The 27,238-nt window shown below is 63.6% G+C and overlaps 1 protein-coding gene across 1 annotated transcript; it reads left to right on the top strand.

Annotated features, from left to right (window-relative positions):
* Positions 1–6,182: 6,182 nt before the first annotated feature.
* KDM6B (lysine demethylase 6B) lies at positions 6,183–25,781 on the top strand. The gene is given in 23 exon segments (XM_065416984.1): positions 6,183–6,304; positions 6,585–6,683; positions 6,900–7,128; positions 8,730–8,822; positions 9,042–9,209; positions 9,561–9,692; positions 10,320–10,553; positions 10,555–10,614; positions 10,971–11,078; positions 11,080–11,601; positions 11,603–11,782; positions 11,784–12,263; positions 12,265–12,731; positions 14,563–14,689; positions 15,462–15,567; positions 16,046–16,251; positions 16,816–16,880; positions 17,399–17,470; positions 17,720–17,868; positions 18,126–18,240; positions 18,766–18,953; positions 23,746–23,887; positions 24,167–25,781. Coding segments are annotated over 23 exon segments (4,272 nt in total). The 3' UTR covers positions 24,375–25,781.
* The last annotated feature ends 1,457 nt before the right edge of the window (positions 25,782–27,238 follow it).

Raw genomic sequence — 27,238 nt, forward strand, 5'->3', positions numbered from 1 at the left:
GAATCCCCCCCCCCCCCCCGTTCCCAGACGGGCTGGATCCCCCACCCCCAGGCGGGATCTAGGGCCGGGCTCGGCTTTCACTCGGATTCACGGCAGCCGTGCGAGGGGATGCACGGAGGAGTGGGGCTGGGTGCCCGGAGTGCAGGGGGGCAGCTCGGAGCATATGGGGGCGGCAGGTTTGGACTGTGGGGATCATGGGGATGCACGGGGAGGGGCTGGTCATGCACCCAGTTGTGGGCGTTCACGTGGGCGTTCCTTTCGGTGCACGCACGCGTGTCTGGCTCCATGCTTGTGAAGGTCTTCTTGTGTAACTCCCCCCCGCCATATGCTCCAAGCTGTGGAGTGATCATGCGGGGAGGGAACCCCCCACCCCAGCACTCCCCCACCTCTGACTCATCGAAGGAGGCGGAGCCAATTCAGGCCCCGCCCCCTAGTGCTGCCAGGCCCCACTCCCCCACCCCATCAGCCCCTTGGGGTGCCCCTCCTACTAGTGCCCCATTTCCCCTTGCACGGCACTGCGCCCACACGCGTGCACATTTGCCCCCGTTCACGCCCCCTTCACTCTCACTCGCCCGCACGCACTCTCGCCGACACGCGCAAGGCTCAGCACACTTGCACGATCGCACTGAGACAGATGTGCGGCCCTGCTGGCTTGTGCATGGCTCTGCTTATGCCCAGGTGCCCCTCATGTGCACACACGCTCCCTGACATCTGCATTGTCACACACATTCTTATATGCACCCTCACACCCAAATACGGACTTCTTCACCCATCACCGGGTCTCGCACACTTGGCAAGACACACTGACACGCACAGTCAGTTGTGCACGCTCATTTGCACATGCGTGCTCTCAGCTGCACCGCCATACCGGTGCAGATGTCCACACATGCAGGGTCACTTTTGCACACGTGCACACTCTGACATGCACGGTCACTGTGGCACACTCATTTGCATGGCCCGTGCTGTCGGTGACGGGTTGGCGGTGCATGTTTCACTTTGGAACGCTCGTGCCCTGCGTGCTCGGCCTCCACCGCCCGGTCGCACATTCCCCTTTCACAAGCATCTGCCCTCGCACACTCACTTGTGCGTGCTCTCGCATGCCAGTGTATCACCACCGCCCTGCCCCCTCCCCCCACCCCCCCGGCCCGTGTGAGTCAGGGCTGCTGCTTCCCTTTTCTAGTAAAGGCAGAGCCCAGACAGGAACCCCGGGGCCGCTTCGGAGAACGTAGCCGTGAAGGGGAAGGAAGAGGTCATTTCCCAGCGCCCACCCCCGGGAACTCCCCCGGCACCTGGCAAGGGGGCAGGGTGGGCACTGTCATCTCTAGGGGGCGCCGATCCGGCCCCATGGCTCAGGGGGGCGGGCTGTGGGGCACCGGGAGGTGCCGTTGTCTCTCTGCCTCACGCCGTTCCTGGCAGCCGCCGGTGGGCACCGCTTGGCTTCCCGGCCAGCGTGGGCGGGACGGAGATTCCCTCCGTCAGGCGTGGCGGGGATGGGCCGGGCGGCCGGGCTTACCCCGCCCACGCCCAGCGCCGCCACCGGAACTCACAGGGAGCCCGGCCGGTCACTGGTGCCACGCCCGAGAGCGAAGGGGTGGGGGGCGTGCTGCCCCCTGCTGGTGGGGGTGTGTTCACCCAGTGCTGCCCCTTACTGGTGTGGATGTGTTCACCCTGTGCTGCGCCCTGCTGGTGTGTGTGTGTCTCTGTGTGTGTGTTCACGCATCATTGCCCCCTACTGGTGTGTGTGTGTGTGTGTTCACGCAGGGCTGCCCCAGCTGGTTTGTGTGAGTGTGTGTGTCCAATGCTGTCCCCTCTTGGTGTGTGTGTGTGTGTGTTTGCAGTGTTGCCCCCTGCTGGTGTGTGTGTGTTTACCCAGTGCTAGCCCCAGCTGGTGTGTGTTTGTGTGTGTGCACGCAGCGCTGCCCCCTGCTGGTGTGTGTGTGTGTGTGTGTTCACGCAGTGCTGGTGCCTGCTGGTGTATATGTGTGTGTGTGTGTGTGTGCATGCAGCGCTGCCCCCTACTGGTGTGTGTGTGTGTGTCTGTGTGTGTGTTCACGCATCATTGCCCCCTACTGGTGTGTGTGTGTTCACACAGTACTGGCGCCTGCTGGGGGGGGTATGTGTGTGTTCACACAGCGCTGCCCCCAGCTGGTGTGTGTGTGTGTGTGTGTGTGCACGCAGCACTGCCCCCTGCTGGGGTGTGTGGGGGTGTGTGTTCACGCATCATTGCCCCCTGCTGGTGTGGGTGTGTTCACATAGTGCTGCCCCCAGCTGGTGTGTGTGTGTGTGTGTATGCAGTGCTGCCCCCGCTGGTGTGTGTGTGTGTTCACACAGTGCTGTCCCCAGCGTGTGTGTGTGTTGACGCAGAGCTGCCCCCTACTGGTGTGTGTGTGTGTGTTCATGCAGCGCTGCCCCAGCTAGTTTGTGTGAGTGTGTGTGTATGTGTGTGTCCAATGCTGCCCCCTGTTGGTGTGTGTGTGTCTATGTTTGTGCGTTCACACAAGGGTGTGTGTATGTGTGCACACAGCTCTGCCAACTGCTAGTGTGTGTGTGTGTGTGTCCATGCAGTGCTGCTGTTGGAGTTTGTGTGTGTGTGTATCCAGCATTGTCCCCTGCTGGTGTGTGTACGTGTGTGTGTGTTCACGCAGGGGTGTGTGCACACAGCGCTGCCAACTGTTGGGGTGTGTGTGTGTTCATGCAGTGTTGCCCCCTGCTGGTGTGTGTGTGTATCCAGCACTGCCCCCTGCCAGTGTGTGTGTGTGTGTTCACGCAGGTGTGTGTGTGTGTGTGCGCATAGCGCTGCCAACTGCTGGTGTGAGTGTTTGTTTATGTGTGTCCACGCAGCGCTGCCCCCAGCTCGGGTGTGTGTGTTTGTGTGTCCGGCGCTGCCCCCTGCTGGGATGTGTGTGTGTGTGTGTGTGTGTGTGTGTGTGTCCAGCTGTTTGCACAGGAAGTGGTTTCCTGTGGGCCCACCCCCCCTTGACTCCCCCATTCACACCCTCGCCCCCTGTCATGCCCCCCAGCTCTGGAAGCCTGCCGCCGGCCAGAGGGGATGTGAATAAACTGTCACGAGGAGGGGGGCGGAGCAAGCACGTCTGACACGGGCGTCGTGCTGCACGATTCCTCTCTGCTCGCACACGCGTCATGGGCCAGCCCCGAAATCCCCACAGCGCGGGATGGGCCATGATGGCAACGGCGTGGGGGGAATATAGGGGGAGAGGAAGGCGCGTGTGAATGTGCCAAGCACGTGTGCACAGCTGGGCACGGCACGATCATGTGTGTAAACATGCAGCGCACAAGCGTGCCGCCGTGCCCAAGGAGCTCACACGCGTGTGTGAAAGTGAGAGTGCCCGGGGCGTGAGTAGGTGGCAGAGTCTGGGGGCCTTGAGTACATGACGCGGCCCTGCCACATGTGTCATTGGCGTGTCTACATGTCCTCGTCACTGGTTGGCATGTCTGTGGTGTTAGCGTGTCCACGCGTGGCGGTGTCGCATGTCACTGGCGTGTGCCGGGCAGCAGCCGTCCCGCCAGGGTCTCCCTTGGGAGCGTACGTCCGCCCCGCCCCGCCCGCTTCCTGCTCTGGTCCCAAACTTAGCCCCCCGGCCGCAGCCGCTTTTAGCTCCGCTCCGCCCCCAACCCCCCCCCGAGCCATGTGCGTCACCTCCCTCTGGGGCCCAGAGCGGGGGCACCCCCTGCCCACGTGCCCCACGTCTGTCACCCACTGCCCCCCCTGCCCCGCTCCGGTGCCCGGGGGGCGGGAGCTGGAAGCAGACGGGCCGTGGGGTTGGGGGTGGAGGGGGGGGGTGTCGTCTGGGCGGTATCCGCCTGGCATGACGGGGCTGGGGTGAGTCACGGAGGCCGGGGAGGGACAGAGGCGGTGGTGGCGGCGGCTGCCCCCCCCGCCGCCCACCTGCTGCACCGGGGCAGAGCCCATGTGTGGGTCCTTCGCTGTCTGCGTCGCCCTGTGACATTTCGTCCGCCCCGTGTGCCCGCCCCACGGTGCCCCCCACTGCTCCTCAGCCCTGCCCCACAGGGCCCCACTGCCCCTCGGTCCCACCCCATGGTGCCCCCCACTGCTCCTCAGCCCTGCCCCACAGGGCCCCACTGCCCCTTGGTCCCACCCCACGGCGCCCCCACTGCTCCTCATCCCTGCCCCACGGCCCCCTGCTGCTCCTCGGTCTCGCCCCACGGCCCCCCACTGCTCCTCATCCCCTCCCCACAGCGCCCCGCTGCCTCTCAGCCCCGCCCCACGGCCCCCCCACTGCCCCTCGGTCTCGCCCCACGGGCCCCCCACTGCCCTTTGGCCCCGCCCCATGCCCCCCCGCTGCGCCTCAGCCCCGCCCCATGGCCCCTGCTGCCCCTGAGTCCTGCCCCATGGCCCCTGCTAGCCCAGCCCTGAGCTTCCCCCGAGCCCCCCCGCAGTCCCTCGGTCCTGCCCTACAGCCCCCCTGCAGCCCCTCGGTCCCGCCCACGGCCCCCCCTGTTGCCCCTCAGTCCTGCCCCACGGCGCCCCTGCTGTTCCTCCTGGTTTGCCCCCCTGAAGCGCCCCCACCTCTGCATCTCAGCGGACTCACCTTATTGGTTGCATCTTGCTCCTCCCCCGGTTCCCATTGGCTCTCCCGCCCCTGGACCCCGCCCCTCAGTGACCGTCTGGCTTCCCATTGGTCTCTTCCAGGCTGCGCTAGAGGACGGATGGGGATGATGATTGACAGCCAGAGGGGGGGCGCCGCATGATTGGCCGGATTCCTGGAGAGAGTCGCAATAGGTGGGTCCTGGAGGTGGGGGGAGTGGTGGGGTGGAAGGGGTTAACCCCGCGCCGGGGGGTGGAGCCAGTAGTAAAACTGCCCCTCCCCCCCACATTGTGCCTCAATTGGGCCGCCCTACCCCCCCCATTAACCCCGTCCTGGCCTGGACCTCCCCATTAACCCCGTCTCAGCCTGGACCCACTTCCTCCCCCCCCCATTAACCCCGTCTTGGCCTGCCCCCCCCCCATTAACCCCGTCCCGGCCTGGACCCCACCCCCCTTTAGCTCTGTGCTCGGTAGTTGGGAGAAGAGTTGGGGCGGTGGGGGAGGGGTGGGGGTTCCCCGAATGGGTCTGTACAGGGGAGTCCACCCCCACCCCAGCCCCCCAACAGCCCCCCAAGTCATTTGTGCCCCCGTCCCTTCCCCCCCAAGGTGATCCAACTCCCTCCCCTCCCCCCTGAGGTGACTCTAGCCCCCCTCCCCCTCCTCTCCCCTCCCCCCTGAGGTGACTCCAGCCCCCCCATGGCTGACCCCCGCTCTCCCCACAGTGGTGTATGAGGCTGTGACGGCTCCCCACGGCGCCGGGGGAGTCTCAGCCAGAAGGAGCCGCGGGGGCCGCCCGTCGCTCGCACCCCGGAGGGGGCGGAGGGGGGGACAGAGGCATCCAGTGCAGCAGAAGTGGTGAGGCCAGGCCCGGCCCGGGAACGGGGGGGCGGAGAGGGGAGGGGGATCGTGGGGGGGCACGTGGGGGAGGGGATGTCAGGGAATGTGGGGGGCAGGGGGAGGGGACTTGGGGGCAGGAAGAGGGGGAGGGATAGCTCAGTGGTTTGAGCATTGGCCTGCTAAACCCAGGGTTGTGAGTTCAATCCTTGAGGGGGCCACTTGGGGATCTGGGGCAAAATCAGTACTTGGTCCTGCTAGTGAAGGCAGGGGGCTGGACTCGATGACCTTTCAAGGTCCCTTCCAGTTCTAGGAGATGGGATATCTCCATTAAAAAAAAAAAAAGGGGTGGGGGAGGGGATGTCGGGGCAGGTGGGAGGGGGGATGTGGGGACAGGGAGGGGGTGGGGGGGATGTTGGGTGAGGAAGGGGATGTCGGAGGAGGGATGGGGGAGGGGATGTGGGGGCAGGCAGGGGGAGGGAACTTGGCAGGGGGAGGGGACTTGGGGGCAGGGAGAGGAGGGGGGGAGGGGATGTCTGGTGGGGCGGGGATGTCTGGGAAGGTGGGAGGAGGGATGGGGGAGGGGATTTCTGGGGATGGGACAGGGAGAGGGGTGGGGATGTTGGGGCAGAAAGGGGGCAGGATGAGGGTGGGGGAGGGGATATTAGGGTTGGAGGGGGGTATGGAGGAGTTGGGGGGGGCAGGCTGCACCGTGTGCCCTGCCTGGGGGTGGCGGAGGCACCGTGTAACCCTGCCCTGCTCCCCGTCTCCGGCAGGCTGGATGCATCGCACCGTGGAACAGCTGGGGGGCCGGGCCGGACGGGATCCCTTTGCTCTCAGCAGCCTGAGCTGCGGCGGGGCCTGGAACCCCGGCCACTCCCGCCCATGGCTCCCGGGCGGCAGGTGAGTCCGCGGGACACCCCCCACCCCGGGGGGAGCTCGCCCCATCTGCCAGCGCCCCCCGGCCCCGAGGGGGGAGGGGGCACAGAACTGGCTGGAGCCGGCGCCCCCTAGAGGGGACAGGCCCCTGCCCCATTCTCCGCCCCCCTGAGCCAGCCAGTCCTCGCCCTGGGGCCGGGTGGGAGCTGGCACCCCCTAGAGGGGACAGGCCCCGGGCCCCATCCCCGAAACCTCATCCCTTACCCTCTCTCTGTCTAACCGTCTCTCCTTCCTTGTCCCCCAGGTGCTCTGCCAGCATCGGACAGTCTCAGCTGCCCCCACATCTCCCGTCACCTCATGGCACTAATATCGGGCACCCCAACAAACCCTATTTCCCCTCTGGGTAAGTGTTGCTGCTCTCGATCTCCGGACACAGGGTGCGGGGAAGCCCATCCCAGAGCTGGGGAGAGAACCCAGGAGTCCGGGCTCCCAGTCCCCCCTGCTCTAACCCATCAGACCCCCACTCCCCTCCCAGAGCCGGGGAGAGAACCCAGGAGTCCTGCCCCGCCCCCCCCCGCCGGGCGCGCTGAGTCTGACGCGGTCCCTGCCACCCCCGCAGGAGCTCTGCCCCCCGGCCCCTGCATGGCAAGCTGGAGGCCATCCACGGCTGCGTGCAGGCCCTGCTGCGGGACCCGGTGCAGCCGCAGCTGTGGGAGCAGCTGGGGCAGGTCTACGAGTCGGAGCAGGACTGGGAGGAGGCCGTGCGGTGCTACCAGAATGCGGCCCGCTACCAGCGCGACTATGGGAACTACAGTGAGATCAGCGCCCGCATCGGGCGCCTGCAGCAGGTGGGGCAGCCCGGGGGCCCGTTGCGCTGATCTGGGGTGGGGGGGTCTGGGCCCAGGGGCCCGTTGCAGTGATCTGGGGCGGTGGGGCGGGGGTCTGGGCCCAGAGGCCCTTTGCATGAATCGGATGTGGTGGTTCCGGGCTTCGTCACGAGGTTTAGTGAGTTCTTGGTTTTCCCGCGTGAGCAAATCCGTGTGCCAGTGACCCCGTGCGAAATCTCTGCCTGTGCAGTGAGAAATCACCATCGCCGTCCGCCGAAGCGTTCACCAGCAGCTCGAGCGCACTCGTCAACCATCTGTCGCACGCCCGGGCAATGTTACGTCTCCTGGGCTGAGGTCACCAGAACCCGCAGGCGAGGGAAAGATGTTTGTGGGGGGGCTAATTCAAGCCAGGCGTGCTTTGGGAGCGGGCGGCCCGTTCGCACCCAGACGTCGTCTTTCTCACCGCTCCGTAGTTGGAACCGGAGGCTAGGCAGCGAGGAGCCCGGCACGGGCGGACGGCGGGGTGGGATGAGACAGGGCCATGGGCCCCGGTGGGGCGGGGGGCCCCGTGCCTCCAGGGCGGAAGCCCTTTCTGCAGGATCAAAAGTGGAGCTAGCTTGATTTCGACTCCCCTTTACTCTGTCCCCTGGGCGTAGCTGCCCGGCTGCTGTCAGAAATCACACCCTGGAAGCAGGCGGGGACTGGGAAGGGGTCCGGCTAGCGGATTTTTATTTTTAAATCTACTGGGCCGGCTGCAGTGCCGAGCTCAGGTCAGGCAACCGAGCTCAGGTCAGGCGAACGAGCTCAGGTCAGGCAAACGAGCTCACATCAGGTGAGCTCAGGTCAGGTGAACGAGCTCACGTCAGGCGAACTCAGGTCAGGTCAGGCGAACGAGCTCATGTCAGGCGAGCTCAGGTCAGGCGAACACCCCGGGCTCTGGGCCCTGCCTGGCAAGCAAAGGAGGCTCGGCTGAAATTAACCGCCCAGAAGAGCGCGGAACGGATTTGATGAACACGACCGAGCTGGTTGTGAATGATGTTGTGACTGTACTTGCCTGGCTGTGGGTGTGTGCGTGAGTGTGTGCATGGGTGCGTGGGTGTCGTTCTCTGTGTAATTCTCTGGAAATTCTGTTCAGTGACATTGTTGGCTTCTTTTGAGAGCTTAGACAGCGACACCTAGCGACTGCTATGTGGAGTTGGCAACACCCGGGTGGGTCCATTGGGCTGACCGGGGATGATGGTTCTGGGCCGGGTAGGTCCATGGGGCTGATCGGGGGAGGGTGGTTCTGGCCCGGACGGGTCCATTGGACTGACCGGGGATGATGGTTCTAGGCTGGGTGGGCCCATTGGCCTGAGTGGGGGGTGGGGGTTGGTGGTCTGGGCTGGGTGGGCCCATTGGATTGATTGAGGGAGGGGGGTTCTGGGCCGGGTGAGTCCATTGGATTGATTGGGGGAGGGGGGTTCTGGGCTGGAGTGGCCCATTGGACAGATGGGGGGTGGGAGGCGGTGGGAGGAGGGTACCGGTCAGGGAGGTGCTGGTGGGGTGGGGGGTGGGAGGTGAGTCAGTCACCCTGGCGCCGGACTCTCCCCCCCTGACCCACGTCTCTCCCACCCCCCCGCCAGGCTCAGCTGTGGAATTTCCACTCGGGTTCGTCCCATCACCGGAGCAAGGCCCTGCCCCCCCTGCAGCAGGTGTGGAACCTCCTGCACCTCGAGGTGAGCAGCTGGCGGGGGGGGGTGCCCCTGGAGGTGGGGGGACCTGTGGAAGAACTGGCGGGGGAGGGGAGCCCCTGGGGGGACCGGCGGGAGGGGGGTGGGGTGGTGGCTGCTGCGGGGGGGGGGAGGATTGGCTCCCCCCCCGGGGGGCTGGGGTTGGTTCAAGGGTGTGGCTCTCACCCCCCCGCCCCCCATATCTTCTCCCCCCGCCCCCCACAGAAGCGGAATTTCTCAGCCAAGCGCAGCCCCCAGCTGAAGCGGCTGGCGCCCCCCATGGAGCCTCCCGTGGTGCAGCCCATCCCCCCCGCCCAGCACCCACCCCACCCCGGGCACAGCGAGGAGCTGCCCAGCCCCATGAAGAGGAGGAGGAGTGCCAGCCCCGAGCAGGTAGCCTGGGGGGGGGCAGAGGAGTGGGGGAGGGGGACCCCAGGAGCAGGCGGGGGAGGGGGAGGGAGTTCCCGGGGTGGTTGTGGGGAAGGGAGGGGGAGTGGGTCCCAGGGGCAGGTGGAGGAGGGGACTCAAGGGGCAGGTGGGGGAGGGGTGGGGGATCCCAGGGTGGATGTGGGGAAGGGAGGGGGAGGGGGTCCCGGGGCAGGTAGCGGGGGGCGGGGGATCCCAGGGGGGATGTAGGGAGGGGGAGGCGGAACCCTAAGGGGGGGGGTCTCCCCTGAGCTGCCCAGGGCTGAGTGCAGGGCAGAGCCCGGCCCCGCTCACCCCCTCTCCCCACCCCCCAAGCAGAGCGGGAACGTGACCGGACAGCCCCCCCCAGGAGCCCCCCACTACCAGCAGCCCAAGCCTGGGCTGTGGAACCCCCTCCATGGCGACACGTGGGGGCCCGAGCGCAAGAACGTGGCTGCGCCGGAGAGACAGGTAACCCCCCCTCTCGTCCCCCCGGCCACCACACCCTCCCGGGCCCCCTAACCCACAGGGGGCAGCCCCCAGGGGAGGGGGGCCTCGGACTCACGGCCTTGTTCAACCCTGGCTCTCTGCTGCCCGCCCCGCCTCTGGGGCTGGGTGGGAGCCGGCGCCCCCTAGAGGGGACAGGCCCCTGCCCCATTCCCCGCCCCCCTGAGCCAGCCAGTCCCCGCCCTGGGGCCGGAGGGGAGCCGGTGCCCCCTAGAGGGGACGGGCCCCTGCCCCATTCCCCGCCCCCCTGAGCCAGCCAGTCCCCGCCCTGGGGCCGGGTGGGAGCTGGCGCCCCCTAGAGGGGACGGGCCCCTGCCCCATTCTCCGCCCCCCTGAGCCAGCCAGTCCCCACCCTGGGGCCGGAGGGGAGCCGGCGCCCCCTAGAGGGGACAGGCCCCTGCCCCATTCTCCGCCCCCCTGAGCCAGCCAGTCCCCACCCTGGGGCCGGAGGGGAGCCGGCGCCCCCTAGAGGGGACAGGCCCCGTGCCCATTCCCCGCCCCCCTGAGCCAGCCAGTCCCCACCCTGGGGCTGGAGGGGAGCCGGCGCCCCCCGCGTCTTTCTCTCTCTCACTGTCTCTCTCCCTCCCGCAGGAGCCGAGGAATTCGGTCGCCCACCCCTTCCCGTACCCGGCTCCCGCCTACGGCTCGCACCCACCCCCCCACCGCCTGCCCCCCGCGCCCCCCGGCCCCCGCCCCTCCGGAGAGAGCCTCGGCAGCCAGGCCCGCTCCACTGGAAGTGACCTTAGAGCCAGCCGAGTTCCCCGGGGGCGGCCGGACCCCAGCACCTCACCAGCCAGCGTCACCTGCGTGCCTTACGCCCCGCGGCCCCCCCCCGGCCGGCCCCCCCACCAGCAAGATCCTGCGGGGGAAGCCGGGCCCCAGCTTGGTGAGTGGAGGCTGGGGGGGGACGGGGGGACTGGGCTGGGGGGGGGAGGCAGGGGGGTTCTCCAGCCCGGGGGGTTGTTCTGGCTGGGGTCCCGGTGCCTGGGGAGGGCGGGGGGGGGTTCTGCCTGGGGTCCCGGTGTCTGGGTGGGAGTCTGGGAGGGACGGGGGATTCTGGCTGGAGTCCCAGTGTCTGGGGGGGGTCGTCTGGCTGGGGTCCCGGTGCCTGGGGGGGGTGGGGGGGTTGTGGCTGGGGTCCCAGTGTCTGGGGGAGGCAGGGGGATCCTGGTGTCTTGGGTGGGGGTTCTGGCTGGAGTCCCGGTGTCTGATCGGCTGCCATCTCTCTGCTCCTCCCCGCAGGCTCCTGACCGTTACCAAACCCCGGCGCCGTCCAGCCCGGCCCCGGAGAGCGTGGAGTGCCCGCCCCCCGGCCCTGCCCCCCGCCCCTCCTCCAGCCGGCCCTGCGCCCCCCCCGCCCCCCTCCTCCGCCAGCCGGGGGCCCCCCGATCCGGGCCCTGCCCCGCCCCCCCTGTCCTGGCTGAAGGGCCCAGGCGTCCGGGACCAGGGGGAGGGCGCGGCCGGGGGGGACCCCCTGGACGAGATCCTGTTCGGGTGCGGGGGGGAGCCCCAGCTGGGTCCCTGCGACTCGGCCGGGCCCCGGGGGGGCTTCCAGGATTCCACCACCAGCAGCCAGGGGAGTAGGGGTGCCGGGGCGCCCCGGCGGGAGGGCGAACCCAGCCCCCCGCCGCCCCCCACCCCCTCCCCGCCCCCGCCCACCTACCACTGCGCCTTTGCCAAGCAGGAGCCCCCCGGCCCCCCTGACTTCTGGCTGGAGACGCCCCCCCGCGAAGCTCGGCCGCCGGAGGGCGGGGAGGGGGTCCCCAAGGCCTCCCCCGGCCCCCCAAATACCTCAGGAAACTTCAGGCCCCAGCCGAGCCCCCCGCCCCCACCGCCCAGGGCCTCCTACCCAAAGACGCTGCCTCCAGAGCCGGGGCCCCCCCCCTGAAACGCCCCCCGGGGCGGCCCGGCGCCTCTTCGACTTCCCCGGCCCGCCCCTGGAGGACCAGTTCGAGGAGCCCCCCGAGTTCTCCAAGATCCTGCCCGACGGCTTGGCCAACATCATGAAGATGCTGGACGAGTCAATCAGGCGGGAGGAGGAGGAACGGGAGGCCGGGCCCCCCCCCTGGCTTCCCGCCCCCTCCCACCCCGCTCCTGCCCGGCCCGCCCCCCCTGGCCAGACCAAAGCCACCGCCGGCCCCCCCGTTCGAGTACCCCAAGCCGGAGCCGCCCCGGCTCTACCCCTTCGGCAAGCGGGAGGAGGCAGGGAAGGGCCCGCCCAGCACGGCCAGCCTGCTGCGGTCGCTGGCCAGCGTGCTGGAGGGGCAGAAACATGCCTACCGGCCCAAGCCCCCCGCCGGGGCGAAGAAGCCCCCGGCCCCGCCACCGCCGCTGCCGCCGGCGTCTTCCTCGCCGTATTCTACCTCAAGCCAGGCCTGGGCTGGGGGCGCCCGGGGCGAGGTGCCGGCGGGGGCCTCGCCTGAGCCCCGGGCCCCCAAGACGGAGTCAGAGGTGCTGGAAGAAATCAGCCGGGCCTGCGAGACCCTGGTGGAGCGGGCGGGGCGGGAGCCCAGCCCGGCCCCCCGGCCGCCCACGCCCCCCGGCCACGCCGCCCCGCCGGCCGGAGAAGGAGCACCGGCGGCACCGGCGGGCGGGCAAGGACGGGCGGCGGCACCGGCGGGAGGGCAAAGCCCCTAAGGAGAAGAACCGGCAGGTGCTCGGCAACCTGGACCCGCAGCGCACGGACTGCCAGGCGCGGGAGAACGGTGCCCAGGGCGAGGCGGGCAGAGCCAGCAAGCCGCCTCCGCCCACCGCTCCCCAGCCCGAGCGCCGCCCGCCCGCCCGCAAGGAGGAGGGCCCGGGTCCCGCCGGCGTGTGCCCGGCCGACCTGCTCAAGCTGCGCTCCTTCACCGAGGGGCCCCCCAAGGAGCTCAAGATCCGGCTCATCAAGGTGGAGAGCGGGGACAAGGAGACCTTCATCGCCTCCGAGGTGGAGGAGCGGCGCCTCCCGCTGGCCGAGCTCACCATCGCCCACAGCGCCGCCGACGTGGTGCGGGCCAGCAAGTGAGTGCCCCCCTCCGGCCCCGCCCGCTGCCGGAGCCCCCACCGCGGCGCCTGGCACCCCCAGATTACCCCTGCCTGTGCGCGTGAACCCCTATATCCGCCCAGTCCCCCTGGCTGTGCGCCCCCATTCTCCTGCTAGCACCCCCACAGCCCCCCGCCAGCATCCCCAGCTCCCCCTGCCTGTGTGCGCCCCGCCCGCCGCCAGAGCCCCCACCATGGCACCCGGCACCCCCAGCTCCCCCCCGCCTATGCACCCCCCATCCCCGCACCTGCACCCCTGTATCTGCCCACCAGCACCCCCAGCTCCCCCTGCCTCTGCGCCCTGCAGACCCCTGCCTGCACCCCCACAGCCCCCCGCCTGCACCCCCAGCTCCCCTTGCCTGTGCGCCCCACATCCACCCACCAGCACCCCCAGGTCCTCTCTGCCTGTGCGCCCCATCCCCCCACCTGCACCCCCACATCCTCCCGCCAGCACCCCCAGCTCCCCCCTGCCTATGCAGCACCCCCGCAGCGCTCTCACATACCCCCTCTTGGCACCCCCAGATCCCCACTCGAACCCCCCCCCAAACACACAGGGACCCAACACCTCCACATGCCTCCCGGGCCCCTGGTGCCAGCCCTGTGCCGGAACGGGGTGGGGGGCGCTGGGCCCTGCACCCCAACATCTTGGGGACAGAGCGGGGTTCAGTGATGGACAAGGCAGCCACCTAGTGGGCAGCGGGGCTCACTACACCCCCTTCATTGCAGTGATCCTCAGACCCCAGCCCCTGGGACGCCCCCTGCCCCATAACCCCCCCACCCCAGCCACTGGGATGCCCCCTGCCCCATAACAAGGAGGTGCTGCTTCCGTTATACAAGGCGCTGGTGAGACCTCATTTGGAGTACTGTGTGCAGTTCTGGTCTCCTATGTTTAAAAAGGACGAACTCAAACTGGAACGGGTACAGAGAAGGGCCACTAGGATGATCCGAGGAATGGAAAACCTTTCCTATGAAAGGAGACTCGAGGAGCTCGGTTTGTTTACCCTAACCAAAAGAAGGCTGAGGGGGGATATGATTGCTCTCTTTAAATATATCAAAGGGATTAATACCAAGGAGGGAGAGGAATTATTTCAGCTCAGTACTAATGTGGACACTAGAACAAACGGATATAAACTGGCCGTGGGGAAGTTTAGGCTTGAAATTAGACGAAGGTTTCTAACTGTCAGAGGGGTGAAATTTTGGAACAGCCTTCCGAGGGAAACGGTGGGGGCGAAAGACCTCCCTGGCTTCAAGATTAGGCTAGATAAGTTTATGGAGGGAATGGTTTGATGGGATAACGTGATTTTAGTCCATTAGGCATTAACGAGCCATCGCTGGTAAAATAAGGGTCCGGCTGTAGAATCTTGCCTGTATGCTCGGGGTTCTGCTGATAGCCATATTTGGGGTCGGGAAGGAATTTTCCTCCAGGGTAGATTGGCAGAGGCCCTGGAGGTTTTTCGCCTTCCTCCGCAGCATAGGGCAGGGGTCGCAGGCTGGAGGATTCTCTGCGACTTAATTTAAAGACTTCAAGGGAAAGGGGGTGGGTCAGCTTTTGTGGCCTGCATCATGCGGGAGGTCAGACTAGATGACCATATTGGTCCCTTCTGACCTTAAAGTCTATGAGTCTATGAGTCTATAACCCCCCCACCCCGGGCCCTGGGACGCCCCCGTCCCATAACCCCCCAGCCCCTGGGACCCCCCCTGCCCCAAACCCACCCCCACCCCGGCCCCTGGGATGTGCCCCTGCCCCATAGCCCCCCCACTCCAGCCCCAGGACGTGCCCCGCCCCCAACGGGCTGCGTTCTCCCCCCAGGCACGCCAAGGTGAAGGGGAAGTTCAAGGAGTCGTATCTGTCGGCCGCCCAGTCTGTCAAACCCCTCATCAACGCCGAGGAGAAGCTGCCCCGGGAGAAACTCAACCCCCCCACGCCCAGCATCTACGTGAGTGACGCCGCCAGGGGGCGGGGGCCCAGGGATCTGACTCATGTGGGGGGAGATACCGGCTTGGGGGTCTGGGCTGGAGGCGGACGGGGATACCGGAGAGGTCTGGGAGCAGATGGGGATATCGGAGGGGGATAACAGACGGGGCTGGGGTGGGAAGGGGATACCGGGTGGGACGGGGATACCGGAAGGGGCTGGGGATACCGGAGGGGGCTGGGAGCACATGGGGATACCGGAGGCACCCGGGGGGGATGGGGACACCGGAGAGGTCTGGGGGGGCGGGGATACCGGAGGGGTCTGTGGTTAGTGGAGGGGGCTGGGAGCAGACGGGGATACCGGGGGGCACGGGGATACCGGAGGGGGCTGGGGATACCGTAGGGTGCTGGGAGCAGACGGGGATACTGGCGGGGCCCGGGGGGGACACCAGAGGGGACTGGGAGCAGATGGGGATACCCGGGGGGACGGGGATACCAGAGGGGGCTGGGAGCAGACGGGGATACCGGGGGGGGGGGACGGGGATACCAGAGGGGGCTGGGAGCAGACGGGAATACCGGGGAGGACAGGGATACCGGAGGGGGCTGGGGATACCGTAGGGTGCTGGGAGCAGACGGGGATACCGGCGGGGCCCGGGGGACACACCAGAGGGGACTGGGAGCAGATGGGGATACCCGGGGGGACAGGGATACCAGAGGGGGCTGGGGTTACTGGAGGGGGCTGGGAGCAGACGGGGATACTGGACGTTTGCTGTTCTCACGCTCCCTCCCCCCGGCAGCTGGAGAGCAAACGCGACGCCTTCTCGCCCGTCCTGCTGCAGTTCTGCACCGACCCCAAGAACCCCATCACGGTGATCCGGGGGCTCGCCGGCTCCCTGCGCCTCAGTGAGTGCCTCACCGGGGAGGGAGGGGGGAGAGCTATGGGGAGGGAGGTGCAGGGGGGACGGGGGCCCGGCCCATGACTCTCCCACAGCCAATGCAGACGGGGGGGTTCGGGGGGACGGGGGCCCGGCCCGTGACTCTCTCCCACGTCCGATGCAGACGGGGGGGGGGGGGGGGGGCTCTGGGGGACGGGGGCCTGGCCCGTGACTCTCTCCCGTGGCCGATGCAGACGGGGGGGCTCTGGGGGACGGGGGCCCGGCCCGTGACTCTCTCCCGTGGCCGATGCAGACGGGGGGGCTCTGGGGGACGGGGGCCCGGCCCGTGACTCTCTCCCACGGCCGATGCAGACGGGGGGGCTCTGAGGGTCGGGGGCCCGGCCCGTGACTCTCTCCCACGGCCGATGCAGACAGGGGGGCTCTGGGGGACGGGGGCCCAGCCCGGCCCGTGACTCTCTCCCACGCCCATATCCCCCCGCCCCCAGACCTGGGCCTGTTCAGCACGAAGACGCTGGTGGAGGCCAGCGGGGAGCACGCCGTGGAGGTCCGCACCCAGGTGCAGCAGCCCTCGGACGAGAACTGGGACCTGTCAGGCACCCGCCAGGTGTGGCCGTGCGAGAGCAGCCGCTCGCACACCACGATCGCCAAGTACGCCCAGTACCAGGCCTCCTCCTTCCAGGAGTCGCTGCAGGTCAGTGCGGGGGGCGGGGAATGGGGGGCCCGGGCCCCTCCGTCAGCACGCCTGGGGGAGCCCATCTCCAGGGGGGTGCCGGGTGCCCATGGCAGAGCCCTGGTTTGTGCTGATGGGGGGCCCCGGTTTGTGCCGATGGGGGATTGTGGGGGGGGGCCCGGTTTGTGCCGACGGGGGGCTGTGTGTGTGGGGCCCCGGTTTGTGCTGACGAGGGGCTGTGTGTGTGGGGGCCCCTGTTTGTGCCGACGGGGGGCTGTGTGTGTGTGTGGGGCCCAGTTTGTGCCGACGGGGGGCTGTGTGTGTGTGGGCCCCGGTTTGTGCCGACGGGGGGCTGTGTGTGTGTGGGGGCCCGGTTTGTGCCGACGGGGGACGGTGTGTGTGTGGGGGCCTGGTTTGTGCCGACAGGGGGCTGTGTGAGGGGGCCCAGTTTGTCCCGACGGGGGGCTACATGTGGGGGCCCCGGTTTGTGCCGACGGGGAGCTGGGTGTGTGGGGGGGGGCCCGGTTTGTGCCGACAGGGGGCTGTGTGGGGTGGGGCCGGTTTGACGCACTCTCTCTGGAGCAGGAGGAAAAGGAAAGCGACGAGGAGGACGCCGAAGAACCCGACAGTACCACGGAGACGCCCCCCAGGTACGATGGGAGCATGGGGGTGGGGGGAGGGAATTGGGGTGCCCCCCTACATACCCTGCCCTGCCTGCTCCTTTATCCTCTGGGCAGGAAGTGGGCCAGTGTTGGGGGGGCTGTGGGGGGCTGTGACCCCAATATTGCAGGGGGCTGTGACCCCAGTATTGTCGGGTTGGGGGGCAGTGACCCCCAATATTGAAGGGGGGCTGCAGTCTTGTGCTTGGGGGAGTCTGTGGGGAGATGTGTCCCAACATTTGCCTGGCGTTTGAGGGGATCGCAGCGGAGGGGGCCTGACTCCCAGGTTTGGGGCGCTCTAGGGAAGTGGGGGTGGGGAGGGACACGACCCATTGTTCAGGGCCAGTCGTGACCTCATTGTGTGGGGATCGCTCCACGCTCATTGCGGGAGGGATACGGGGCTTCGGGGTGGGGGAGCACTATCCCTGAGCTGGAGGGGGGGGGGGACAGAGGGAAGGGAGAGCCGGGGGACCCCTCCCCGCACCCCCATAAAGCCTCTCTCTCCCCAGCAGCAACGCGGACCAGAAATCCCACCAGATCATCAAATTCGGGACCAACATCGACCTGTCCGACGCCAAGCGGTGAGGGGCCGGGGTGGGGGGCAGGGAGGCGGGGGGAAGATCTGACCCCGACGCACCTGCCCGGCTCCTTTGGGGGCACGGGGTGGGTGGGTTTGCAGAGCCCCCCTCTGACAGGCTGTCCCTAGGAAGAGAGGAGGACTGGGCCGGGCGGGGGGCACTCTGTGGGGGGGAAGGGGGACCCGTGGGGAGAGGGAACTCGGTGGGGTGGGGGGTGAGGACGCCGTCTGACATTCCCCCCCTCGCTGCCAGGTGGAAGCCGCAGCTGCAGGAGCTGCTGAAGCTACCGGCCTTCATGCGGGTCACGTCGACGGGCAACATGTTGAGTCACGTGGGTCACACCATCCTGGGCATGAACACGGTGCAGCTCTACATGAAAGTGCCAGGCAGCCGGACGCCAGGTGAGTGTGGGGGCGGGGAGCAGAGGCTGGGCCGGGTCGGAGTGTCCTGGAGGCGGGGGGGGTCCGTCACCCCCTCCATCCCCTTAACATCCTCCCATCCCCTTAACTCTCCCCTTCTGTCCCCTTAACGCCCCCCCTCCTTCCCCTTAACATCCCCCCATCCCCTTAACTCTCCTCTTCTGTCCCCTTAATGCCCCCCCCTCCATCCCCTTAACACGCACGGTCTCCTCACATCGCGCATCACTCCCCCCCTTCAGGCCACCAGGAGAACAACAACTTCTGCTCCGTGAACATCAACATTGGGCCGGGCGACTGCGAGTGGTTCGCGGTGCACGAGCATTACTGGGAGACCATCAGCGCCTTCTGCGACAGGTCAGGGGGGGAGCCAGGGCCTCGGGGGCGGGGCCAGGGCCACGGGGGCGGGGCATTACTGGGAGACCATCAGCGCCTTCTGCGACAGGTCAGGGGCGGGGCCAGGGCCTCGGGGGCGGGGCATTACTGGGAGACCATCAGCGCCTTCTGCGACAGGTCAGGGGCGGGGCCAGGGCCTCGGGGGTGGGGCCAGGGCCACGGGGGCAGGGCATTACTGGGAGACCATCAGCGCCTTCTGCGACAGGTCAGGGGCGGGGCCAGGGTCTCAGGGGCAGGGCCAGGGCCTTGGGGGCAGGGCATTACTGGGAGACCATCAGCGCCTTCTGCGACAGGTCAGGGGCAGGGCCAGAGCATCGGGGGCAGGGCCAGGGTCACTGGGGCGGGGCATTACTGGGAAACCATCCGCACCTTCTGCACTGAGTGCAGGGGCCACAGGGGCGGGGCCACAGGGGTGGGGGCGGAGCCATGGGGCTGTGCTGGTGACCCCTGCCCTTCCGAGTCTCACCCCCTCGCCCCCTCCGGCAGGCACGGCGTGGACTACCTGACGGGCTCCTGGTGGCCCATCCTGGAGGACCTGTACAAGTCGAACATCCCCGTGTACCGGTTCATCCAGCGCCCCGGGGACCTGGTGTGGATTAACGCAGGCACCGTGCACTGGGTGCAGGCCACGGGCTGGTGTAACAACATCGCCTGGAACGTCGGGCCCCTCACAGGTGCGGGCAGAGGGACCGGGGGGGCCCTCAGAGGGTGGGACATTGGTGGCTGCGGGGCCCGGGAGGAGGGTAGCAGAGGGGGCTGGGGTTCACGCTGCGGGGCAAGGAATCTGGAGCCCCCCCCCCCCCCCCTCACCAGGGCAGGATCTCCCTGCCTCAAACCATCTGACGGGTGCGGACGAGCCCGTGGTTCGGACAGAGACGTCCCTTGGGGGAGGAGCTATTAATGGAGAGTCTCTATGTCCTAGTGAGGACGGAAAATGATCAAATACAGGCAGCGTCTGATCAGAAACAGTCCACTAAAAAAGAACCCCGTTCAATTACAGCGTGTAATGGCAGACAGCCAAAAGGATACAGAAGTCTAAATAACACGATGGGTGATCTGGAGAGCCTCGTGTTAAAGGAGGCTATCAATATAACAGGCATCACAGAAACGTGGTGGAATGAGGATAATCAATGGGACACATTAATACCGGGGGACAAAATCTATCGGAAGGACAGAACAGGTCGTGCTGGTGGGGGAGTGGTGCTAGATGTGAAAGAAAGCGTTGAATCAAATGAAGGAACAATCGTCAGTGAATCAAAGTGTCCCCTAGAATCTCTGTGGATAGTAATTCCACGCTCGAACAGTAAGAATATAGCGGGAGAGATATATTACCGACCACCTGACCCGCCAGAGGAGAGGCAATTCTTGATTTAGTCCTAAGTGGAGCACAGGATCTGGTGCAAGAGGTGAATAGAGCTGGACCGCTTGGTAACAATGACCATAATAAATTTAACATCCCTGTGGCGGGGAAAACACCACAGCGGCCCCACACTGTAGCATTTAGTTTCAGAAAGGTGAACTACACAAAACTGAGGAGGTTAGTGAAACAGAAATTAAAAGGTGCAGCGCCAAAAGTGAAATGCCTGCAAGTTGCATGGAAACTTTTTAAAGACACCCTAATAGAGGCTCAACATAAACGTATACCCCACATTAAAAAACATAGCAAGAGGACCAAAAAAGTGCCACCGTGGCTAAACAACAAAGGAAAAGAAGCCGTGAGAGGCAAAAAGGCTCTTTTACAAAGTGGAAGTTAAATCTTAGTGAGGAAAATAGAAAGGAGCATCAACTCTGGCAAGTGAAGTGTAAAAATACAATTAGGAAGGCCAAAAAAGAATTTGAGGAACAGTTAGCCAATGACTCAAAAGTAATAGCAACATTGTTTTTAAGTACATCGGAAGCAGGAAGCCTGCTAAACAACCAGTGGGGCCACTGGACGATCGAGATCCTAAAGGACCACTCAAGGACGATAAGGCCATTGCGGAGAAACTAAATGAATTCTTTGCATCAGTCTTCACGGCTGAGGATGTGAGTGAGATTCCCAAACCTGAGCCATTCTTTTTAGGGGACAGATCTGAGGAACTGTCCCAGATTGGGGTGTCATTAGAGGAGGTTTTGGAACAAACTGATAAATTAAACAGCAATAAATCTCCAGGACCAGATGGTATCACCCAAGAGTTCTGAAGGAACTCAAATGTGAAATTGAAGAACTACTAACTGTCGTCTGTGACCTATCATTTAAATCAGCTTCTGTACCAGATGACTGGAGGAGAGCTAATGTGATGCCAATTTTTAAAAAGGGCTCCAGAGGTGATCCTGACAATTACAAGCCTGACTTCAGTACCGGGCAAAGTGGTTGAAACTATAATAAAGAACAAAATTGTCAGACACATATGAACATAATTTGTTGAGGAAGAGTCAACCTGGTTTTAGTAAAGGGAAATTATGCCTCACCAATCTACTAGAATTCTTTGAGGGGGTCAACAAGCATGTGGACCAAGGGGATCCAGTGGATATAGTGTACTTAGATTTTCAGAAAACCCTTGACAAGGTCCCTCACCAAAGGCTCTTATGCAAAGTAAGCTGCCACGGGATAAGAGGGAAGGTTCTCTCATGGGTCGGTAACCGGTTAAAAGATAGGAAACAAAGGGCAGGAATAAATGGTCAGTTTTCAGACTGGAGAGAGGTAAATAGTGGTGTCCCCATGGATCTGTTCTGGGCCCAATCCTATTCAACATATTCATAAATGATCTGGAAAAAGGGGTAAACAGTGAGGTGGCAAAACTTGCAGATGATACAAAACTACTCAAGATAGTTAAGTCCCCAGCAGACTGCGAAGAGCCACAAAAGGATCTCTCAAAACTGGGTGACTGGGCAACAAAATGGCAGATGAAATTTCATGTTGATAAATGCAAAGTAATTCACATTGGAAAACATAATCCCAACTATACATATAAAGTGATGGGGTCTAAATTAGCTCTTTCCACTCAAGACCGAGAGCTTGGAGTCACTGTGGACAGTTCCCTGAAAACATCCACTCAGTGTGCAGCACCGTCAAAAAAGCGAACCGAATGTTGGGAATCATAAGCAAAGGGATAGATAATAAGGCGCAAAATATCCTATTGCCTCTATATAAATCCATGGTACGTCCACATAGAATCATAGAATATCAGGGTTGGAAGAGACCGCAGGAGGTATCTAGTCCAACCCCCTGCTCAAAGCAGGACCAATCCCAACTAACTCATCCCAGCCAGGGCTTTGTCAAGCCGGGCCTTAGAGGTTTTTAAGGAAGGAGATTCCACCACCTCCCTAGGTAACCCACTCCAGTGCTTCACCACCCTCCTAGTGAAAAAGTTTTTCCTAATATCCAACCTACACCTCCCCCACTGCAACTTGAGACCATTGCTCCTTGCTCTGTCATCTGCCACCACTGAGAACAGTCTAGATCCATGCTCTTTTGAACCCCCCCCTTCAGGTAGTTGAAAGCAGCTATCAAATCCCCCCTCACTCTTCTCTTCTGCAGACTAAACAATCCCAGTTCCTTCAGCCTCTCCTCATAAGTCATGTGCTCCAGCCCCCTAAGCATTTTTGTTGCCCTCCACTGGACTCTTTCCAATTTTTCCACATCCTTCTTGTAGTGTGGGTCCCAAAACTGGACACAGTACTCCAGATGAGGCCTCACCAATGTTGAATAGAGGGGGATGATCATGTCCCTCGATCTGCTGGCAATGCCCCTACTTATACAGCCCCAAATGCCGTTAGCCTTCTTGGCAACAAGGGCACACTGCTGACTCCTATTCAGCTTCTCGTCCACTGTAACCCCTAACTGCTGCCTAGCCACTCGGTCCCTAGTCTGTAACAGTGAATGGGATTCTTCCGTCCTAAGTGCAGGACTCTGCACTTGTCCTGTTGAACCTCATCAGGTTTCTTTTGGCCCAATCCTCTAATTTGTCTAGGTCCCTCTGGACCCAATCCTGACCCTCCAGCAAATCCACCTCTACCCCCAGCTTAGAGTCATCTGCAAATTTGCTGAGGGTGCAGTCCACGCCATCCTCCAGATCATTAATGAAGATATTGAACAAAAACGGCCCCAGGACCGACCCTTGGGGCACTCCACTTGAAACCGGCTGCCAACTAGACATGGAGCCGTTGATCACTACCCGTTGAGCCCGACAATCTAACCAGCTTTCTATCCACCTTATAGTCCATTCATCCAGCCCATACTTCTTTAACTTGGTGGCAAGAATACTGTGGGAGACCGTATCGAAAGCTTTGCTAAAGTCAAGGAATAACACATCCACTGCTTTCCCCTCATCCACAGACCCAGTTATCTCCTCATAGAAGGCAATTAGGTTAGTCAAGCATGACTTGCCCTTGGTGAATCCATGCTGACTGTTCCTGATCACTTTCCTCTCCTCTAAGTGCTTCAGAATTGATTCCTTGAGGACCTGCTCCATGATTTTTCCAGGGACATCTTGAATACTGCGTGCATATGTGGTCACCCCATCTCAAAAAAGAGATATTGGAATTGGAAAAGGTTCAGAAAAGGGCAACAAAAATGATTAGGGGCATGAAACTGCTGCCGTATGAGGAGAGATTAAGTATGAGGAGAGACTGGGACTTTTCAGCTTGGAAAAGAGATGACTAAGGGGGGATATGACAGAGGGCTATAAAATCATGACTGGCATAGAGAAAGTAGATAAGGAAGTGTTGTTTACTACTTCTCATAACACAAGAACTAGGGGTCACCCACTGAAATTAATAGGCAGCAGCTTTAAAACAAACAAAAGGACGTATTTCTTCACACAATGCACAGTTAACCTGGGGAACTCCTTGCCGGAGCATGTTGTGAAGGCCAAGACTATAACAGGGTTCAAAAAAGAACTAGAGAAGTTCATGGAGGACAGGTTCATCATTGGCTATTAGGCAGGATGGGCAGGGATGTTGTCCCTAGCCTCGGTTTGCCAGAAGCTGGGAGTGGGCGACGGGGGATGGGTCACTTGATGATTCCCTGTTCTGTTAATTCCCTCTGGGGCACCTGGCATTGACCGCTGTTGGTGGACAGGATACTAGGCTACATGGACCTTTGGTCTGACCCAATCTGGCTGTTCTTATGTTCTTCTCTCATGTATTTGGCTCCACCAAGTGGCAGAAATGCATACTGCAGCCTCAGGAGGGTACTGGTGGGTTCAGGGGGGCAGGGAATGGGACACGGGGCCTGTCCCCTCTAGGGGGCGCCGGCTCCCATCTGGCCCCAGGGCAGGGACCGGCTGGCTCAGGGGGGTGGGGAATGGGACATGGGGCCTGTCCCCTCTAGGGGGCGCCGGCTCCCGTCCGGCCCCAGGGCAGGGACTAGCTGGCTGCAGGGGGGACGGGGAATGGGGCACGGGGCCTGTCCCCCCCAGGGCTGCGGCTGTGTCTGGGGTAGGATTTTGCCGGACGCTGCCTCACCCTCTCCCCCTCCCGCAGCCTATCAATACCAGCTGGCCCTGGAGCGCTACGAGTGGAACGAGGTGAAGAACGTGAAATCCATCGTGCCCATGATCCATGTCTCGTGGAACGTCGCCCGGACGGTCAAGATCAGCGACCCCGACCTCTACAAGATGATCAAGTGAGCGGCGCCCCTGTGACTCCTCCCCACCCTGCCCTACCTCCTGCCCTGTGAGCCCGGCTGGTGGGCTTGGTGGGGTTCCCCTAGAAATTGGAGTGGGAGTTACCACCCCATTGAGATGCATGGGGCAGCTCCCCCCCTCAGAGAAATAGGGTCAGGCTCTCGGCAGACTCAGGCAGCGTCGGTGACACTTAGGGCAGCTCCCCCCTCTGAGCGCTTGCCTGCGTCTCGCTCCCTCTCCATCCCACTCACTCGCTCCCCGTCTTCTCTCCCTGCCAGGTATTGCCTCATGCAGTCCATCAAGCACTGCCAGGTGCTGCGGGAGACCCTGGTGCGTTCGGGGAAGAAGATCGCCTACCAGGGCCGGGTGAAGGACGAGCCGGCGTACTATTGCAACGAGTGTGACGTGAGTGCCGGGGCTGCGAGGGGGGGTCCCCCTGTAGCCGCTAGCTACTGGCCAGCTCCTCTAGCACCCTCAGGGCACTAGAGGTCGCTGTGTTGCCAGATTTCCCGTCCTTCGGCCGAGACAGCCACACCCCTCGGCCTCGAGGGCTGGCGACCCGGCCCGACCCGCACCCTTCTGCTTCCAAATCTTCAACCTGCCGTTTCAGTCGGAGATGGGATCTGCTGTCCCTGAACTGTTGGGCAGAGTTGCCGTCTGGCTGCGCCTCCTCTCGGAGGTGGCTGCAGCAGAGACCCAGCTCGGATTCCGCTGTGACAGGGTTTATGGTTAATAAAATCCACGGTTAAGGAAAGACACTTTTGTGGGCAGCAGGGAATACAACATCCCAGTTTGAGCTCTGTGCATGAGATTTGTTTATTCTGTAAAATGCCTCCTGTCCCACATCCAGTTTGGGATTTCGTTGCGGCGTCAACCTCGTCCGCACTAAGAGACGGGTCCGTAATGGGCTAAAAGCCAGAAACAGTGAGTATGAAACGCGGTTTGTTTAAAAGAGAGAGAAAAAAGGGCAGCTCGCGATTTTTGGATACCCCGGGCACGTGGCCGCAAACCCGTTGCCTTTGAAAAAGGAAGAGACGGATCGTAATCATGGGTGAAGATGGCAGAACGGCTCGGCCGGATGGGGGAAAAATGGAGCAACGACAAAACGTGGTGCAAACGGGCGAACGACTCAGCGAAATGCAGAAGAGGAACATGACGAGAGGGACTCGATGAAATGGGGCAAAACCGGATTAGCGACTTGGCTAAAATTGGTGGAAACAGATCAGCGAGGAGTCTGTCTACATGGGAAGGAAATGGATTACTGACTCGTCGTAAGGGGAAGAAAATGGAGTCGAGATTTGGCTAGATGTGGTGTGAAAGAATCAGCCATCATGCTAAATATGGAGTAAATGGATAAAGAATTTAGCCGAACGGCACAAACAGGATGCAGACGGATCAGCGACTCGTCAGAATGGGGGGCAGAGTGGCTAGTGACTTGGTTAACGTAGGTGGATTAGCAATTAAACAGGCCGAAAACGGATTCGTCCTTTGGCTAAACGGGATGAGCACGGATTAGCCAAGCGGCTACATGTGGTGAATCTGGTCAGCGTGGCATAAATTGATTGGTGACCAGCTGAACAAAGTTTAAATGGATTAGTGATTCCACAGAACGGGACACAGAGAGTTAGCGACGCGGTGAAATGCTGTGCAGACCGATGAGCAACCCGGTCAGACACGGCGTAAACGGTTTAGCGACTCGGGTAATTGGGGTGCCGGTGGATTAGCCACTCAGGGCAAAGCCACACAGGTGGATTCGCGACTTAGCTAACCACGGCAGGAATGGATTAGCCGCGTGGCTTCCCGCCATGCAGACAGGTGAGTGGTTTGGCTACGCACGGCAGAACTGGGTTAGCCGCGCGGCCACACCGGGAGAAGACGGATGAGCAACTGGGCTAAACGTGGTGCAGATGAATCGGCGACGGGTGAAGAGGGATGAACTGAGAGAAGAGGAGGAGGACCGGGCGCTTGGTGTCCAGAGAGGGGGATGCCGGAGCCCCGGATGGGATCGGAGACGGCCGTCAGCAGTCAGGGCCGGCTGCAGAGCCAGTCTCAGGGGAAGAAGCGGCCGGGCGGCTCTTAAACGCAGCCCAGCTTATGTGACGTGGCTCACCCTGCCGGGGATCCCTGGGGACCCTCCGTGGGGCTCGGCATCGAGGGAGAGCCCCTGGCTCCAGAGACCTGACACCTGCAGAGCACGGACTAGTGTGCAAAGCATCTGGCACCATCGCTGTGCGACCGCAGTGTCTCATGTGCCTCTTAAAGCACCAGGGCGGGAGCCAGGACTCCGGGTTCTCTCCCCGGCTCTGGGAGGAGAGTGGGGGCTGGTGGTTAGAGCAGGGGGGGCTGGGAACCAGGACTCCTGGGTTCCGCTCCTGGCTCAGGGGGGGCCTGTACCCGTAACCGCGGTGGCTATGAACGCACCTTTGCAAAGCGTACAAATAAAGCTCTCTCCCCCGACACTGCGCCGGCTGCTTCTCTTGTTGGTGCCCCAATCACCGCCATGATCCAGGCCACCCAGCCTGAGCCCCACGGCCTCTGATGGGGTCGGGGAGGTGGGGGACTGCGCACTGGAGGGAGCGGGGTTTGTGGACTGGCTCTAGTACGTTCATTAACACAGCAAAGGATGTGGGGGGCTGGGAGCCAGGAGCCAGGACACCTGGGTTCTTTCCCCGGCTCTGGGAGAGGAGTGGGGGCTGGTGGGTTAGAGCAGGGGGGGTTGGGAGCCAGGACTCCTGGGTTCTCTCCCTGGCTCTGGGAGGGGAGTGGGGGCTGGTGGGTCAGAGCAGGGGGGGCTGGGAGCCCGGACTCCTGGGTTCTCTCCCTGGCTCTGGGAGCGGAGTGGGGACTGGTGGGTTAGAGCAGGGACCTGGGAGCCAGGACGCCTGGGTTCCATTTCTTGCTCTACCCTGCCCCCAGTTTCCATTAGGGCGGTGGCCTGGTGCTACGCCACCCTCCTCTCCGACAGGCGCGGTGCAGCCAGCAGCCAGCAGGGGGAGCTCATGCCCGTATATCCCGCCCCTGCAGGTGGAGGTGTTCAATATCCTGTTCGTGACGAGCGAGAACGGCAGCAAGAACACGTACCTGGTGCACTGCGAGGACTGCGCCCGCCAGCGCAGCACCGCCCTGCATGGCGTGGTGGTGCTGGAGCAGTACAAGACCGAGGAGCTGATGCAGATCTACGACAGCTTCACCCTGGTGAGGGGCAGGGGGCGCTGTGGGGCAGGGAGCGGGGGAGGCGCTAGGGGGCGCTGTGGGGCAGGGAGCGGGGCGGGGGGCTCAGCAGGGGGCGCTCTCCCCTGGCAGGCAGGGCTGGCCCCAGGGCGGCGCTAGGGGGCACTGGGCTGCAGGGT

The sequence above is a fragment of the Emys orbicularis genome, chromosome 15, assembly GCF_028017835.1.
Source record: "Emys orbicularis isolate rEmyOrb1 chromosome 15, rEmyOrb1.hap1, whole genome shotgun sequence".
NCBI classification, from domain to species: Eukaryota; Metazoa; Chordata; order Testudines; family Emydidae; genus Emys; species Emys orbicularis.